The sequence below is a fragment of the Silene latifolia genome, chromosome Y (assembly GCF_048544455.1).
Source record: "Silene latifolia isolate original U9 population chromosome Y, ASM4854445v1, whole genome shotgun sequence".
Lineage (NCBI taxonomy): Eukaryota > Viridiplantae > Streptophyta > Magnoliopsida > Caryophyllales > Caryophyllaceae > Silene > Silene latifolia.
This window is the reverse complement of record NC_133538.1, coordinates 57843790-57859190: the sequence shown is the minus strand read 5'-3', so window position 1 is coordinate 57859190 and position 15401 is coordinate 57843790. Positions and strand designations below refer to the sequence as shown.

Sequence of the window (15401 nt, the reverse complement as noted above, 5' to 3'; positions counted from 1 at the left end):
GTCCAATGATGCGACTCATTGCGGAGTCAAAAGTGAATGCAAGGACTAGAGTGGTTGGAAGCGTAAGAGTCGGTGTCAAAAGAGTAGGAGCTGAAAAACTCGTATGTAGCGATACGAATAGCAGCTTCCTGCAAGGTAATCAGACCCGACATACCCGTCCCATTTAACAAACCACAGACCTCCTCATAAATTCCTAAGGTCTCTAGGTCAGTCCGCGCAATGAAACGGGTGGAGGAGAGAGGGCAACGAAGTAAAGCGGATAACCGAGTTAGGTGATCCCTGGAAGCAAAACGTACCTTGGGCAACTCCCGTAAAGGAGTAAGAGTGGCCTCTCTCGTAACAACAGCCCCAAAAGAGCTGGAAGTAATGGCTAGCTGGCTAGCCGACTGACTCGGCCTAGGTGGCAGCATACCAGGCGTCGGGAATCGAGGCGTGACTCCTCTGTCCAGCATAGCGAAGGGCCTGGCAGGGGCAGAGGCAGCCGGTGTCACCTCCTCCACAGCCTTGGCTTTTGTGACCTCGGTGGCGGCTGTGGGTTTCTCCGTCACTGGAATGGAAGCGGCAGCCGAAGCTGTAGTGGTGGTAACCACCGGAGTAACAACTCCAGCAGGAGAAGCAGCCGTCTGAGCATTAGCAGCGGTCTCAGGTACGGTCTCAGTGACGGGGATTTCTTTACCGGAATCCATAACTACAATAGCATCAAGACTAATAATTAAATTACAAATTCAATTGGAAAATTCGTCCTAAACAACCACATAAACCCTAAATCACAAAAAGGGAATGGGGATTGCAACTAATTGAAAGGAAAGAGTAAGGTCGAACTTACTTGATGCTAGAATACCCACAGAAGTTTAATTAATCAAAACAATAAGCACAAATTCGAAAAATTCGAATTTATAAACCCTAAAAACCCGAAAACTCGAATTAATCGAAAAAGGTGGAGTTTGGGAGAGGGCTTTTGATTAATTTAGGATGGTAATTATATGGGTAATTTATTGTAGAAGGATTTTGGGCAAGAAAAACCAAATTTGCAAGGTGATTAATCAATCGAAAAATGCAGGAATGAAGAAATTGGGGTCGAGTAAATAGAGGAGACGATCGAGAAAAGAACTCCCTTTATATACCCGTGGAGCTTCTCGATCGAGATACAGGTCTCTCGATCGAGAGCTTTAGCTCTCAGATCCTTTCGATCGAGTTAATTCATACCTCTCGATCGAGAGGTGGCTGTCCCTTGACCTTCCTCTTACTCGATCGAGATTGGATTCCCTCGATCGAGCTCTTTTTCTTCAAAAATCCCCTCGATCGAGATCTGACTCACTCGATCGAGCTCTTTTCCTGCTAGCACGCATATTAATGTATCATTTGTACCTGCAAAATTGATAGTAAAAATATCCCAAAACACCAGCAAATTGTCTACAGCCCACAATTGTCTTCTACGCTAAAAATGTCTATAGTCTAAGTGTCTAACGCAATTAAAGAAGTTTCAAAAAAAATAAAAGGAATTCAAAAATCTATTGTCTATTACAATTTGCACGGGGTTGCAAATCCGGCTAATGCTCAATTAAGTCCTTCAGGCCTCTGCTAAGCCTCTGGCTAACGGAGTTACCCTCAGCTGCGGTAACTTCCAACTTCCTTCTCCAAACATAAGTACCATTTCCTGACGAGTGTCCCAACTTGATTTCTTCCGCCAGAATGCGTGACATATTGCTACCATCGCCCTCTCCCATTCCAACATTGGAGCTCATTTCGCCTTGGTCAAGCGCCAATGCTCCCCATCCAGGTCCTGTACAAGTAACAACAATAGCACGGTCCTCCTTATCGCTCTCATTCCGAGGCGGAGGTGTAAGTGTAGAAGGTAGAGTAACAACACGTGGGGGCTCATCATCAACAACGGGGATGGAAGATGACTCAATCATGGGTGGCGTAACAACGCCAACCGCAGGAATAGCATAACACTCCAAAACACGCATGGAACCCCTATGAGTAGCGGGTTTAGCGAAAACTAATTCCTCACCACCGACATTAAACGTAAGAGTGCGCATCCCGACATCTATAAAAGCTTGCGTAGTGTGCAAGAACGGTCTTCCCAAAATAATTGGGGTGTGATTATCTTCGGGTATGTCTAACACGACAAAATCAACAGGAATAAGAAATCTTCCTATTTGCACAGGAATATCTTGTAGCACTCCTAAAGGTCGTGACAAGGTCCGATAAGCCATCTGGACCGTCATGTTGGTGCAATGTAATTTAGTGAATCCTCACCGTTTGGCCAGAGACAAGGGTAACACGCTAACACTTGCTCCTAAATCACACAACGCATTATCAATTAATTGAACTCCAATGTGACACGGTATCGAAAAACTACCAGGGTCGGCAAGCTTAGGTGGGGTCCTATTTTGAGTGTGCGCAGAACACCCCTCCGTCAGAGCTACTGTCTCAACATCATCTATGGTCCTTTTACGCGTTAATACTTCTCGCATAAATTTTAAATATGAAGGTACCTTTTTTAGCAGCTCGATAAACGAAACACTTACGTTCAATCCTCGCACAAGTTCACCGAAACGCGCGAACTCTGGTTCCGTCTTCTTGACCCTCTTCAGGCGCCCTGGATATGGAGCATCTTCAATAGGAGCTCCGTTATGCGTGTTACGAATCAAAGCGTTATTAATCATACGTTTGCTCAATGGTCTCGATCGACCATTTTCATCGTCAGAACGTCTCGATCGACCACAACTCTCACTCGATCGAGAGACTTCACCAGCAACAGTGCTCGATCGAGCTATAGCCGCCTCTCGATCGAGCTCCATCTCTCCATTTCCTCTCGATCGAGGAACAGAAACCTCTCGATCGAGAGCTGTCGTACTGTCAGCAGCAGTAGCATTGGAATTCGTGCCAGAAACATCAGTACCAGCAATATCAACATCAGAGTAAGTCATGTTCAGCGTTTCTTTCCTCTTTTCAGATTGAGAAGGCAGTTGTCCGGGTTGCCTCGTGGATTGATTTGCGGCGACTTGAGCTATTTGGGACTCAAGCAATTTGATAGTAGCATTGGTTGCTTGGTCCGATCTACTCACTTGTGTGGCGAGAGCTTGAATCATGGATTTCAGCTCTCCCACTTCTGAAATTCCTCCAGATGAAGAACTTCCTTGCTGCGGATTTGGAAATTGCGGAGGCTTTTGATAACTTTGCTTATGCGGTGGCACATAAGCTTGTTGCTGCGGTGGAGGAGTAGGATTAAGGACATTTTGACTCGACCATCGCAGATTTGGATGGATATAACCCGAATTATACCCTTGACGGCATCTTGTTGGAAAGAAAAGACTTGCTCCCTCTCAAAGAAAAGCGATCAATAGCAACGTGCCCCTGACTCACCGCATCTCTCACAAAGATTCATATCGTGTTTCTTCAGCATGTGAACCGTTTGTTGACTCTCTGGAGACTGCATCTCCAATCGGTCAAACCTAGCATTAATCTTATCGAACTTAGCATCCATATCTTCACATTCGATATTAGCTATCGTCCGTGTACCACTCCGCGGATTCCCATATTCTGCGGTGTGATTATCCATTTCCTCAATAAGCTTCCAGCCCTTATCATCATCAACCTCGCGCTGGAGTCTCCCATTGGCTGCAGCATCTAAAATAGCTCTATAATCATCATACAACCCATTATAAAATTGGTTGCACAAAAACCACTGTTGGAATCCATGATGGGGTACCGATCGCACAGCTTTCTTAAAGCGGCACCATGCTTCAAACAGATTTTCAGAACCCGTTTGCTTGAAATTTGTAATTTGGGCCCTCAATGCATTGGTCCTCTGCGGAGGAAAGTACTTCTTATAGAAGGCCAGAGCTAAAGTAGTCCAATCCGTGATACCTGCTGCTTCTCTATCCAAGTCCGTCAACCATTCCCTTGCATTATCGGTTAGAGAGAAAGGAAAGAGATCTTCCTTTATCTTGTCTTGGGTCACTCCCTTGGATGTAGGGCTAGATGAATAGTAATCAGCAAATATCTCCATATGTTTCCTAGGATCCTCGCCCGGGACCCCCTGATACAAATTCCGTTCGACCAAATTGATGTAGGATGGCCGAATGTCGAAGGTATTGCCGTCCTCATCGGTAGACAATTTGAATCCCCTCGGAATATAGTCAGCAATAGGTTCCGAATGACTCACGATATTAGGCATTTTGACTGGAATAATAGTCTCACGAATAGAAATTTCCTCAATAACCGAACTGTCGGAAGTACTCAAGACTTCCTCCCGACGAACTCTTTCTAACTCCCTCTTTCTGCGTAAAAAGGATCTTTCGGGTTCAGGATCAGCCTCAACTAATTCACCTCTACGAGACCTGCGCATACATAGCTAAAAGAAAATAAATAAGAACAACCTTAAGGAAATAAAATTCCTTAAGACGAGACAGAAATAAACAACACAGATAATAAAAGTTGCCTTCCCGGCAACGGCGCCAAAATTTGATACCGTCGTCAGGTACCAAAAATAATTACCTAAGTAATACTAACAGAAGCTAGCGGTAAGTAGGGTCGATCTCCACAGGGAGGCAAAAATGAGATTTATCTGTCTAATTTTAGTCTATGAGTAACGGGTCACAATGTGGGGGTTTGAAATGATTTACTAAAACTATTAAGAGACTAAGGAAAGAGAGATAAAAATAGAAGAAATTAACAGAAAGAGAAGGGAAACTAGGATTTCGGGTCATCAATAAACGTCAGTTAATTGCAGGTAAGGTCACAGATCAGTTGATGTGTTGGTCTAAGGGGCAATGAATATCTCCTTTCGGTCTCAATTCGCCCTAAAATGCTATTAGCTTAACTTTCGCCCTCACTAAAGCATCTTATTGTTCACTGCAGGTCTCACCTATTCCAACCTTTCGGTCCAGGTCAAGGTTTACCAATATTAAAAGGCTAATTGTGTCGACTCAACTAGCAGGATACTGATTAAAGCGCGATTAACAACATAGACTACAACTACAACGACAGATCTATAAACCTAATTAGCAATTAACATTAGTCTAATGAATCACCTAATCCTAGCAAGAGTATTTAGCTAGACATGGGTAAAGGGAGAACGAGAATAAAGGAATTAAGAACAATAAACATTAACATAAAATAAAGAGGGAAAAGAAGGGAAAAAAGTTACAGTAGAAGTAGATCCGGAATTAATAGAAATGAAGAGCAAGGCAGTCGTCCGTCCCCTCTACTGACTCCAGGGAATGAATCATGTGCTATTAGGTCTAAACTACTCTTATTTATACTAAGTAGTATCATTATTATTAACTAAATATAAGATAAGCATAAGATAAAATCAAATTATACTCGACAATATCCTTCTCGCTGTAGCTAGTACTCGATCGAGCATAAATCTACTCGATCGAGTAGATTCCAGCGCACATTTCCTGCTTTGCGCACTGAACTTCAAACGATTGCCATTTCTTCATTACTTGGTCAAACAGGGTGATTCCGGTGGCATTGGAAAGCTAAGAGGACAAAATTTCATCTCCAATTGGAATAACCTGAATATCAGTTGTAGAACTCGAGATATGGCTCTCCAAAGTAGGCACTAGCATTTTGAAGTTCTTCCTTTGCTCGCCTAGCTATCTTTCTTCTTTGCGCATCTCAAAATAGCTACATTCCCGCTCCAAATTCACTCTTCCTCCAAATGCATGATAAACGGACGGTAAAAGGCTTGATTTCACTACTTTCTGGTTCATTCCTGCAAATAAGACAAAACAAAGCAAAGTAGCATATTCGGGGCATTTCGTAGCATAAACTACGATAATAGTATAGAAATACGTGCATAAAAAGGCCTAAAAAGACTATATAAAATGCACGTATCACTTTCCAATCTCCTTTTTCCTCTTTATGTTAATGACTATGTGGCTTTATTTTGATTGATGCGGTACAACAATGTGAACTTAGGAATTGCATTTAGTTTATATGTCATAATAGTTGGTAGAATCATTTGCATTAGGATGTTTATATGATAGTTGCATCATGGCATGTAGTTGTATGTTAGAAAATTTTGCGAAACCGTCTACTTGGGAAGTTTGACAAGTGTATATAGGCCCTAGTAGATGCTTTTTCTTCTTAAGACTTTGCTTGTTAGAATACTTGTAAAACACCCTAGGATGTGTCATGCTAGTATCCTTTGACCCATGGATTAAGGCCTAGTCAAGAGTACCTTGTGGTGTGATAACTCATTGGCTACCGTTTATTCCAAGGTGACCCTTGAAACCATGCATCCATCCATCCATCATCCATGTTCTACCATATTTTTGTCATCAAAGGGAATGGGCACAAAAAGAAATTGATTTGAGTTAAATGAAATGAAAAGTGAAAGAAAGTTTGCAAAAAAAATGCATCAAATGAAAAGAGGAGCAAAAATAGAACTCCTAAAGCTTCAAATATAAGCCACCCTCACTACATATGGGGTGACTTTGAAAATGTTCAAAGAGAAATGCAAAGAAAAGTTGAAAGTTGTCAAGTGTTGAAATGCCAAAAATCAAAAAGAAATGGCAAGAAAGTGTTCTCAAATGTTATTTGCCACATGAAATTGGGGGGGAAAACAAAAATGAAAGCAAACTCCCAAAGTGAAACTCAAATATCTATCGATCCCTTTATCCACCGTATCCATTTTTGCGCATGGTAGAGAGGGGACGACCCTTCTTCTTGTCTAGGCAAGAGGGGGAATTGTGCGATCCTCCAGTGTTTCTAACACCATAGGGAGTCTACTCTTGACAAAAGCATTTAACGATTGAGAACAAAGGTACCCTAGCTTGACACAACTTAGAGGTGATTTATTGGTATCCTTCTAGGCTTAGTAGTTTGAAGAAATTGCATCTATGAAGGAGTGTGTACCCTTGAATTGCTTCCCTTGTAGATAATTTCAGCCACTTAGATGAGGAAAGTGGCTATTCTTTTGTCGATGCATCCATTATTTGATTTTGTGTGCTTAATGTTTGGATGTGTCGCCATTTTGGCAAGACCCACCTTGCTTTGCAAGAAGGCATCCTACCTCATGGTTGTCTTGTTGTGAGTTAAAGGGGTGGAGTGAGACCCGCTAGTTGTCTCATATCGGCTATGTTATTAGGTTAGTTTAAATAATTGTCCTAGTCTTTGTCACCTCTTTACTCAGGACGAGCAAAGGTTCGGTTTTGGGATATTTGATGTGACCATAATTAGAGCATATTTTGTCCCCGAATTAGCCTCGTTCCCATGCTTTTTAGTGCATATTTGGGTAATTTATTGTCTTTAGTTCTTTGTTTTGCATATTCTTTGAGGTTTTGTGTCCTTGGTAGGAAAGGAGAGCAAACCTTGCATTTTCATGGCAAAACGAGACTAAATTGATTGAATCCAATGACCAAGCATCAAGGAGAGACAAGATTAGAAGGCCTTTGTACATACTATAATAGATGGGCAATGATGACAAAAGATCCTTGCATCCCCGAGGAAATCGCCAAGGATTTTATGAAGAAAAGGGAAGAAAAGAAGAAGAAAGCACGCTGCATGACAATCCGTGCGTCTTCTCAAGAAGACGCCCGTCCATCAAGCCACAATCCGTGTGTCTTCATTACAAGACGCCCGGGCAGCAGCAACCAGAAGACGACCGTCTTCTCCCAAAGACGCCCGGGCAGCAATTGAAGAATCTGGCCGTCCCATGCCTAAGACGCACAGATTCCAAGACAGCACAACTTCGTTTCTTCAAGCTTCAAGAAAGATGCCCATCCTTCCAAAAATACCGGCGTTTCCCTAAGTAGGGACTTAATCGTCATTTAAGCCCTTAGTTAACCCTAATTCCTACACCTAATCCCCACTATAAATACCTCATTAGTCTAATTAGAAGGGCATGTTCTTCTTATCAATTCTTAGAGTAGTTAATATCAATCAAATCCAACCAATAATCATGCTGATGAGAGAGATTGGATGAGAGAGGTTCCTCTCTAGCTTTACAAGCTTTCCGATCATGACTCGTCTTAAAGCAAATGAACCCACGTCGTTTCTCCGGCGTGGTAGATCTGCTATTACTTCTAATCCTCCAATTCCTCCCAAACCTACTCTTAATTCTGTAATTTCTTCTGCAATTCACTCTCACCTTTCGCCTGCGAGGGATCCATCAATTCCCTCATCCGCGAAAGACATTAGTCCATCCACCTCTACAGTGGTTCCCCTGCCTGAGCCACCAGTTGATGAGCCTTTGACCTCCACAGCTGATCCAATTCCGCCGGTTTCATCTATTGATGAGCCAACGACCTCCAAAAATGATCCAATTCCCCCCCTGGAGACAAGATGAGCTGGAAAGATCGCATCATGGCACGCTCTCACCTGGGGATGGAGTTATTCTCGACGACAAGTACTGATGAAAAAGATAATGAAGTTACTATAGATATGGCGGATGTCCAAGGTGAAATTGATTTCTGGCAATTCACATTAGTAGGACAATTCCTTGGAGCTAAGCCCTCTGTTATTCAGGTTCGTGATTTCGTTCAGAAATTTTGGAATCATGTTTCAAAACCTGATGTCTTATATTTTAAGAAAGGTTGGTTCTATTTCCGTTTTGAGAAATTTGATGATATGCAAACAATTATGCGAGGGGGGTGTTGGAATTGGAACAATAGTATGTTGGTTCTAAAAAACTGGCACCCAACTTTTGGACGTGAATTGGATTCAAGTTCTGTTGTACCCGTTTGGATCTTACTAATGGACTTAGATCCCCTGTTCTGGTCTCCAAAAGCTTTAAGCAAGATCGCTAGCAAGTTAGGTAAGCCGCTTTATGCCGACCCTGTCACTACTCATAAAGAGCGGCTTGGGTTTGCTAGGGTCTTGGTGGAACTGGATGTATCTAAACCTGTACCTAATGATCTACTTTTGCATTCACCTTTTGGGGGTTCTATCTTACAGAGGGTAGTCGTTGAATGGATGCCTTATTTCTGTGGGCATTGCAAAAAACTAAGGCATGCGCAGGGTAACTGTCGTCTTCTCAAGAAAAATGAATTGCCTATAAAAGGGAAGGTAACCAAAAAAACTTTTGTTGCTGTGGTCAAGCATCCTGCTAAATCTGAGGATCCAATTAAGCAAAGTGCTGTAACTAAGCTGGATGAAAGCGAAGCCCCTAAGGAGTCCCAGAATCTAACCCCTGTGAATGCTATTTCTAAGTTGGTTGACAGTCCTGTGGTCATGCTTTCTGCCACCTCTGTTGGAATGGAAACTTCTCATGAGTTTTCTGACCCTCTTCCTGATAACAGTGATATGAATATTTCTCAGGGAGTGGGCACTGTGGATCCCAAGGATCCTTCTAAGGAGCTGTCTCATGTATGCAGTGATAGTCAGAATGCTGAGCCCATAGAGGTTATACCCAGTCCTGAGCATGTAACAAACCCTGCTAAGTTTCTTTTAGATACTGGGCAGGGAATGCCTTTAGATGAGCAGGGCATAGTGGGGACTGAAATTATCACACATTCCTCATGAAAGTTGGATCATGGAATATAAGGGGTATGAACGAATACCTCAAACAAATGGAAGTAGTGGCTCTTTTCAACAAAAATAAACTGGATATTATTGGAGTGTTAGAAACTAGAATCAAGATTCATAATATGAATAAAGCAATGAGCTCCTCATTCAAACAATTTTTCCTTTCTCATAACTACAACTCTCATTATAATGGTAGGATCTGGATCCTGTGGAAGAGCTCTCTCCTTAAGGTTTCTATTATTAGTGAGGCACACCAATGGATCACTGTTCATGTGCAGTATATGTCCTCCTTCTCTGGGCATATCACCTTCGTTTATGGGTCAAATGATGGAGGCCCTAGAATGCAGCTTTGGGACCATCTCAGGAATGCTCAATTCTCATCTCCCTGGCTTATCTTAGGAGATTTTAACTGTGTAAGAAGTGTTGATGAACGAATTAGTGATAGTCTTCCTGTGCTTGCTGAGTTAGATGACTTCAATGCTTGTCTGGACGATGCAAGTTTGAATGACCTCTCTACTATGGGATGTTTTTTCACGTGGACTAATAATCAAAACCCTGCTAGCAGGAAATGGATTAAGCTAGATAGGGTGCTTTGCAATGGGGACTGGCTTCTCAAATTCCCTTCTTCATTTGCTGAGGCCCTCCCATCTGGTTTATCAGACCACTCCCCTTAATTATTCTGTTGACCCTTCAATTCAGCCTAGGCCTAAACCCTTCCATTTTTCGAATTATTGGGGTCTTGACCCGTCCTTTAAGGAAGTCGTTGCCCAAGTCTGGTCCACTAAGGTTAGGGTATGCTGCAATGTACCAACTGGTTACACATTTAAAAATCTTTGAAGTCGGTGTTTAAGAGGATGAATGCTAGTAACTACTCTCATCTTTTCGCTAGAGTCCAAGATGCCCAAGATAAGCTCCACTCTTGCCAACTTCTGCTGCAAGTCTCTCCCACAGATGGGTCCCTTCGGAGGAGGAAGTCGCCCTCTCCGAACTTACTTTCATCTTAAAAAATCAGAACTATCTATGCTTCATCAGAGAGCAAAAGAGCACCATATTACTGACATGGACACCAATTCTGCCTATTTCTTCTCCAAAGTAGCAGCCAGAAAGAATTCAAATTCCATATCCAAAATTCTTGATATGAATGGGAATATTTGTGAGGATATAGACTCTATTGGTAAAGCCTTTGAGGAGTATTATCAGAATCTTTTGGGAGTGGCTGATCCCAATATAGTCCCTGACCTGGGAGTTGTCAATACTGGACCCTGTCTTTCTGCTGATATGCATCAGTTGCTCACCCAGACTGTTTCTCCTGAGGAAATAAAAAACGCCCTCTTCTCCATTGACCAGAATAAGAGCCCAGGTCCTGATGGGTTTTCATCTGGTTTTTTTAAGCATGCTTGGACTATTATTCAGGGGGATTTTACTAAAGCCATCTCTGATTTCTTCAGGACTGGCAAGTTACTCAAGGAAATCAATGCCACGGTCATTGCTCTTCTCCCAAAATCTGAAACTGCAAACTCAGTCTTGGACTTTCGCCCAATCTCTTGCTGCAACACCCTTTATAAGACTATTAGTAAAATTTTAGCTAATAGGCTCAAAACTGTCTTGCCTCATTTGATTGGGCAAGAGCAAGCTGCATTTGTGCAGGGTCGTTCTATATTTGATAACACTCTCCTTACTCAGGAGCTGATTAGAGGATATGCAAAATCAAATGTCTCACCAAGATGTATGATCAAGATAGACATTCAAAAGGCCTTTGATTCAGTTGATTGGCGCTTCCTTGAGCAAATGCTTGTGGCTATGGGGTTCCCTGATATCTTTACTCACTGGATTCTTGCTTGTGTCACTTCTACCAAATACTCCTTAAAGGTAAATGGCAACTTAGTTGGATATTTCCCTGGAAAAAAAGGCCTGAGGCAAGGGGACCCTCTCTCCCCTCTTTTGTTTGTGCTTTGTATGGAGGTCCTCTCTAGACATCTTAGGCGTCTTGAGTTTAATCCTCACCCTAAATGTGCCAGGATTGGGCTCTCTCACTTACTCTTTGCGGATGATCTCTTGCTCTTCACTAGGGGTGACAGTGCTTCTGTTAATGCTGCAATTCAGGGGGTCAAGGATTTTGCGTCTGGAGTGCGGACTCAAGGCTAATGCTCAAAAATCTAGCATCTATTTTGGTGGGGTAAAACAGCATATACAGGCTGCCATTTTACACTCAACCCAATTTTCTCAGGGGTCCTTCCCATTTAGATATCTTGGCACCCCTCTTCACTCCTCTCGGTTAACGGTTGCTATGTACCACTCTCTTATTCAGAAAATTCAGAGTAGGATCAGTCACTGGGCTAGTAAAAATCTGAGTTATGCAGGAAGGGTGCAGCTCCTTAACTCTGCAATTTTTGGATTGGAGAGCTTTTGGTGCTCCTGCCTGTTCCTACCAGCCACTGTTATTGGGCATATTGAAAGACTGTGCAGACAGTTCATTTGGGGGTATTCTCAGGGTACGCGAAAACTTATATTTTTCAGTTGGGAAAAAGTTTGTCGTAGCTCCAGAGCTGGGGGTTTTGATATTAGGGAAATACTTAGTTGGAACAAAACATTGATGATGAAACAATTCTGGAAGCTATTTTGCAGCTCTAGGACTGTTTGGACAAACTGGATGCATGCTTATATCATCAAGGATGCAGATTTATGGACCATACAACCTCTGGTATCCTCTTCCTTTTTATGGAAACGTTTTCTTCAGCTTCGAGACCATCTCATTCACAAGACGGGAATGCATCAGGCACAGCTGCTGCGTGCCACAGGCCCTCCCAGACTCAGGTTAAGGTTGACATATCAAGCATTGAGGGGCGCCATGCCTAACTTGTTCTGGACCAAGGCTCTCATGGACCCTGTCATTATGCCAAGGTATAAAGTTATCGTCCTCCTTGCTTTTCAGAACAGTCTTAGCACTACTGACAACCTATGCAAACGAGGTTTCCATATGGTCAGTAGATGTATACTTTGCTTAAAAGCTGAAGAGACCACCTCGCATCTCTTCTTCGACTGTGAGTATTCTTCTGGAGTACTTCAGGCTCTTTTCACTTGGCAGGGGATTACAAGACGTCCGTTGAGTCTTAAACATGAGATTCGAAGACAGGCTCAGATTACTGGGAAGAATATTCGGAAAAAATGGGCTAAATGTACTCTAAGTGCAGCTGTTTACAACTTATGGGCTGAGAGGAATGCACGAATTTTCCAGGATACTTGTCGCTCTTCAAGTCAACTAATTTGCGTGATTAAAAATGTAATCCGAATTCGTGTCTTAGCTTGTATGAATGGCCTCACTAATGAGGCGGTTAGTATTAGTCTAGCATCGTAGAAATTTTAATTTTAAAAAAAAAAAAAACAATAACGTACGACCGGAGGGGTCCTGTCCTCTAGTTGGTGCTACTTTGTAAGTCTTTTTCTTTCTTTTTAATGAAAGAGCTCACTTCTTACAAAAAAAAATATCAATCAAATCTCTTTTTAGTTTTGTAATCAACAATTAATCATGTTTTAATACAAGTTTTATTTCCTTAATCTCTCTTTTGTTCATCCTTTATTTTGGGTAATTGAAGATTATTTGGGTTATTATTGGGAGATTGACAACCTCTAAATCAAGCATCAAGTACTTCTTTTATTCTTTGCTTTATTATTGGAATCATTAGTAGGTATACTTCTCTTAATCCCTTTTTAATTATTGCTAATTACTTTTATTTGTTCATCATGTTTCACTTTGTTGGTATGATTTACAACCTTGCTAGCATGTTCAACATGATAATGAGTGAGTAGTTCCATAGCTAGGGTTAATGGGTAATTAGGGGAAACCAACATGGGGAATGATTCATGCTTAAATTAATATGTTTTCATGGTTTATTTGCTTGCTTGTTTTGATCTCAACTCATGCACATGTTATGTTTGATGAAATGCGAGCCTATGAATCCTTGCATTTTTTACCCATCACCTATCTTTTCAATGAGACTTGTAAGACATAAACCAACTCGAGTCTCATTAGACCATGCATGTTGTTGAGTAGGGAAGACTAAGTCGAATTGTAGGTGTTGTACAATCTAATCGATTCGGCTCCGGGACCCAAACTTTCCTAGGATTGTAAGATATAAACCAACTCAATCCATCACAACAATAATTGCTTGCTTATAATTTGAGAACATGTTTGTATGATCAATTCCCATGAATCCCCTATGACCCCATGATACCCTAGTGCTTTTTATCAATTGTTTACAACCCTTTTTAATTCATCTTGCTTATTTACTTTCATTGCTATTTAGTTTAGTGACATTCTACATCAACCCAAATTGTGACACCCCTAAGACACCACTAGTTGCAATAGAAATCTCATTTCAATTCCCGTCCCTTGGGATCCGACCTTTACTTGCCTCTTTACTAATTGTAGAGTTGTTTGTGAAGCTATAAATTGTGTTTTGGTCTAGGTGCTCTTAACGACAAGTTACCGAAAAGATATAGTCCGACCACCAACCTTCCACCTTTCCTTCCGCCGTGTCCCATCAACAACACCAGCCACCATGCCCTACACCTACATTATACGACACAATAACCGCAACACCCATAATCCCACGATTTCAAACACATACCACAACCACCATAATTACCCACACCTCCAGTAACCACCACCATCGTCACCTCTAACTCATGGTGGCTCCAGTGGTGGTGTCCCTTCCCCGTCGAGGCAACAACCATGGTTAAGACACCCAAACCAAACCCCCATGTAAGGTTTTAAGACAACACCCCACAAACACCTTCGGTTTTGCAACTCCAGCAACAACCCACCCAAGCTACCACCATTAACAACCCTAGCGCCACCACTAAGGTCAACCCAACCACCAGCAACCATCCCAAACCAACCGAGGTCAAGATGGGTCCAGACAAGGGTTCAAAATCCGTGTTACTCCTCTCGGCACAACCACCCTTCAAATCAACCCTAAGTCGGTCAACGATGGTTAAAGGTAGGCTCGGCTAGGTCACGGTGGTCCACGGAAGCACTAGTGTAACACCCCAAGAGTGGTCACAAGGCCTTGTGCTTTTGCGCTTAAGTGAGGATAAATTATGGGCCCAAAGGTACACATCCCATATTATTGGGGTTGTGTTACGACGGTGGCAGATCGGGTTCCTATAAATGGTATCAGAGCAACCCAGCGACCGTATTGTGAGCCTGTGGTCAGGAGTACTCGTGTCACCCACCTAGCGCAGGAGGATTTTTGGGCTTGGCTGCGGTCAGCCTACGGGCACAACGGGGACGTTGGTTATTTAAGCGGGAAAGTTTGTAACACCCCAAGAGATTGAGAGGGAAGATGTCCCACATCGGGAAATTGCGTGGCTTATGAGATATTTATAAAGGCTTTCACTCATCACTAAGTAACAAGGCCTTGTGCTTTTGGGCTTATGTGAGGACAAATTATGGGCCCAAAGGTATACATCCCATCTTATTGGGGTTGTGTTACGACGGTGGCGGGTTGGGTTGTTATAACTAGGGTAAAAGTCATGGTCAATGGTGGTTACACGGTTTTTCTAGGGCACGATTAAATGAATAGAAAATACGAGTTCAATTATTTTTAAGACGGTTTTACCTTTGAGACGATAATTACTTTAGTTTTCCTTCTCCTTTCCTCTAGATCTCCATTTCTCCTATTTTTTTAATTTTATTGTGTTTATGAGTCAATAAGGTTGTATGGTGAGGCTCCCTTCATCTATTTATAGTGGTAGGTTGAGTTGTAGGGAAACAACTAGGAAACTTCCTATTATAATATTCATTATTCTTAATATTAGTAGTAGTATTATTATTATTTTCACAACACGAGTATCATACGCCAAAAGTACACGTCTATACACGGCCAAACTTCAATTCCCGACTCATCCGTTAT

General features: G+C 42.2%; 2 protein-coding genes across 2 annotated transcripts; one reads left to right on the top strand and one right to left on the bottom strand.

Moving 5' to 3' along the window:
• Window positions 1-2258: 2258 nt before the first annotated feature.
• LOC141628132 (uncharacterized) lies at window positions 2259-4357 on the bottom strand. The gene is made up of 4 exons (XM_074441311.1): window positions 3719-4357; window positions 3419-3610; window positions 2864-3329; window positions 2259-2605 (listed from the first exon to the last, which is right to left on the bottom strand). Exons 1-4 carry the CDS (start codon window positions 4355-4357, stop codon window positions 2259-2261), a joined length of 1644 nt encoding a protein of 547 aa, XP_074297412.1.
• Window positions 4358-11773: 7416 nt separating this feature from the next.
• LOC141628131 (uncharacterized) lies at window positions 11774-12841 on the top strand. The gene has a single exon (XM_074441310.1). It carries the CDS (start codon window positions 11774-11776, stop codon window positions 12839-12841), a length of 1068 nt encoding a protein of 355 aa, XP_074297411.1.
• The last annotated feature ends 2560 nt before the right edge of the window (window positions 12842-15401 follow it).

Bases quoted from the DNA above. Each gene is read 5' to 3' on its own strand.
- LOC141628132 (XM_074441311.1), bottom strand. From the start codon at position 4,357: ATGCGCAGGTCTCGTAGAGGTGAATTAGTTGAGGCTGATCCTGAACCC. The intron at 3,330-3,418 runs GTTCACATGCTG...TTTCTTTGAGAG, and splicing joins CTCCAGAGAGTCAACAAACG to GGAGCAAGTCTTTTCTTTCC. The intron at 2,606-2,863 runs GTACGACAGCTC...CTCCATATCCAG, and splicing joins CAATGCTACTGCTGCTGACA to GGCGCCTGAAGAGGGTCAAG.
- LOC141628131 (XM_074441310.1), top strand. From the start codon at position 11,774: ATGTACCACTCTCTTATTCAGAAAATTCAGAGTAGGATCAGTCACTGG.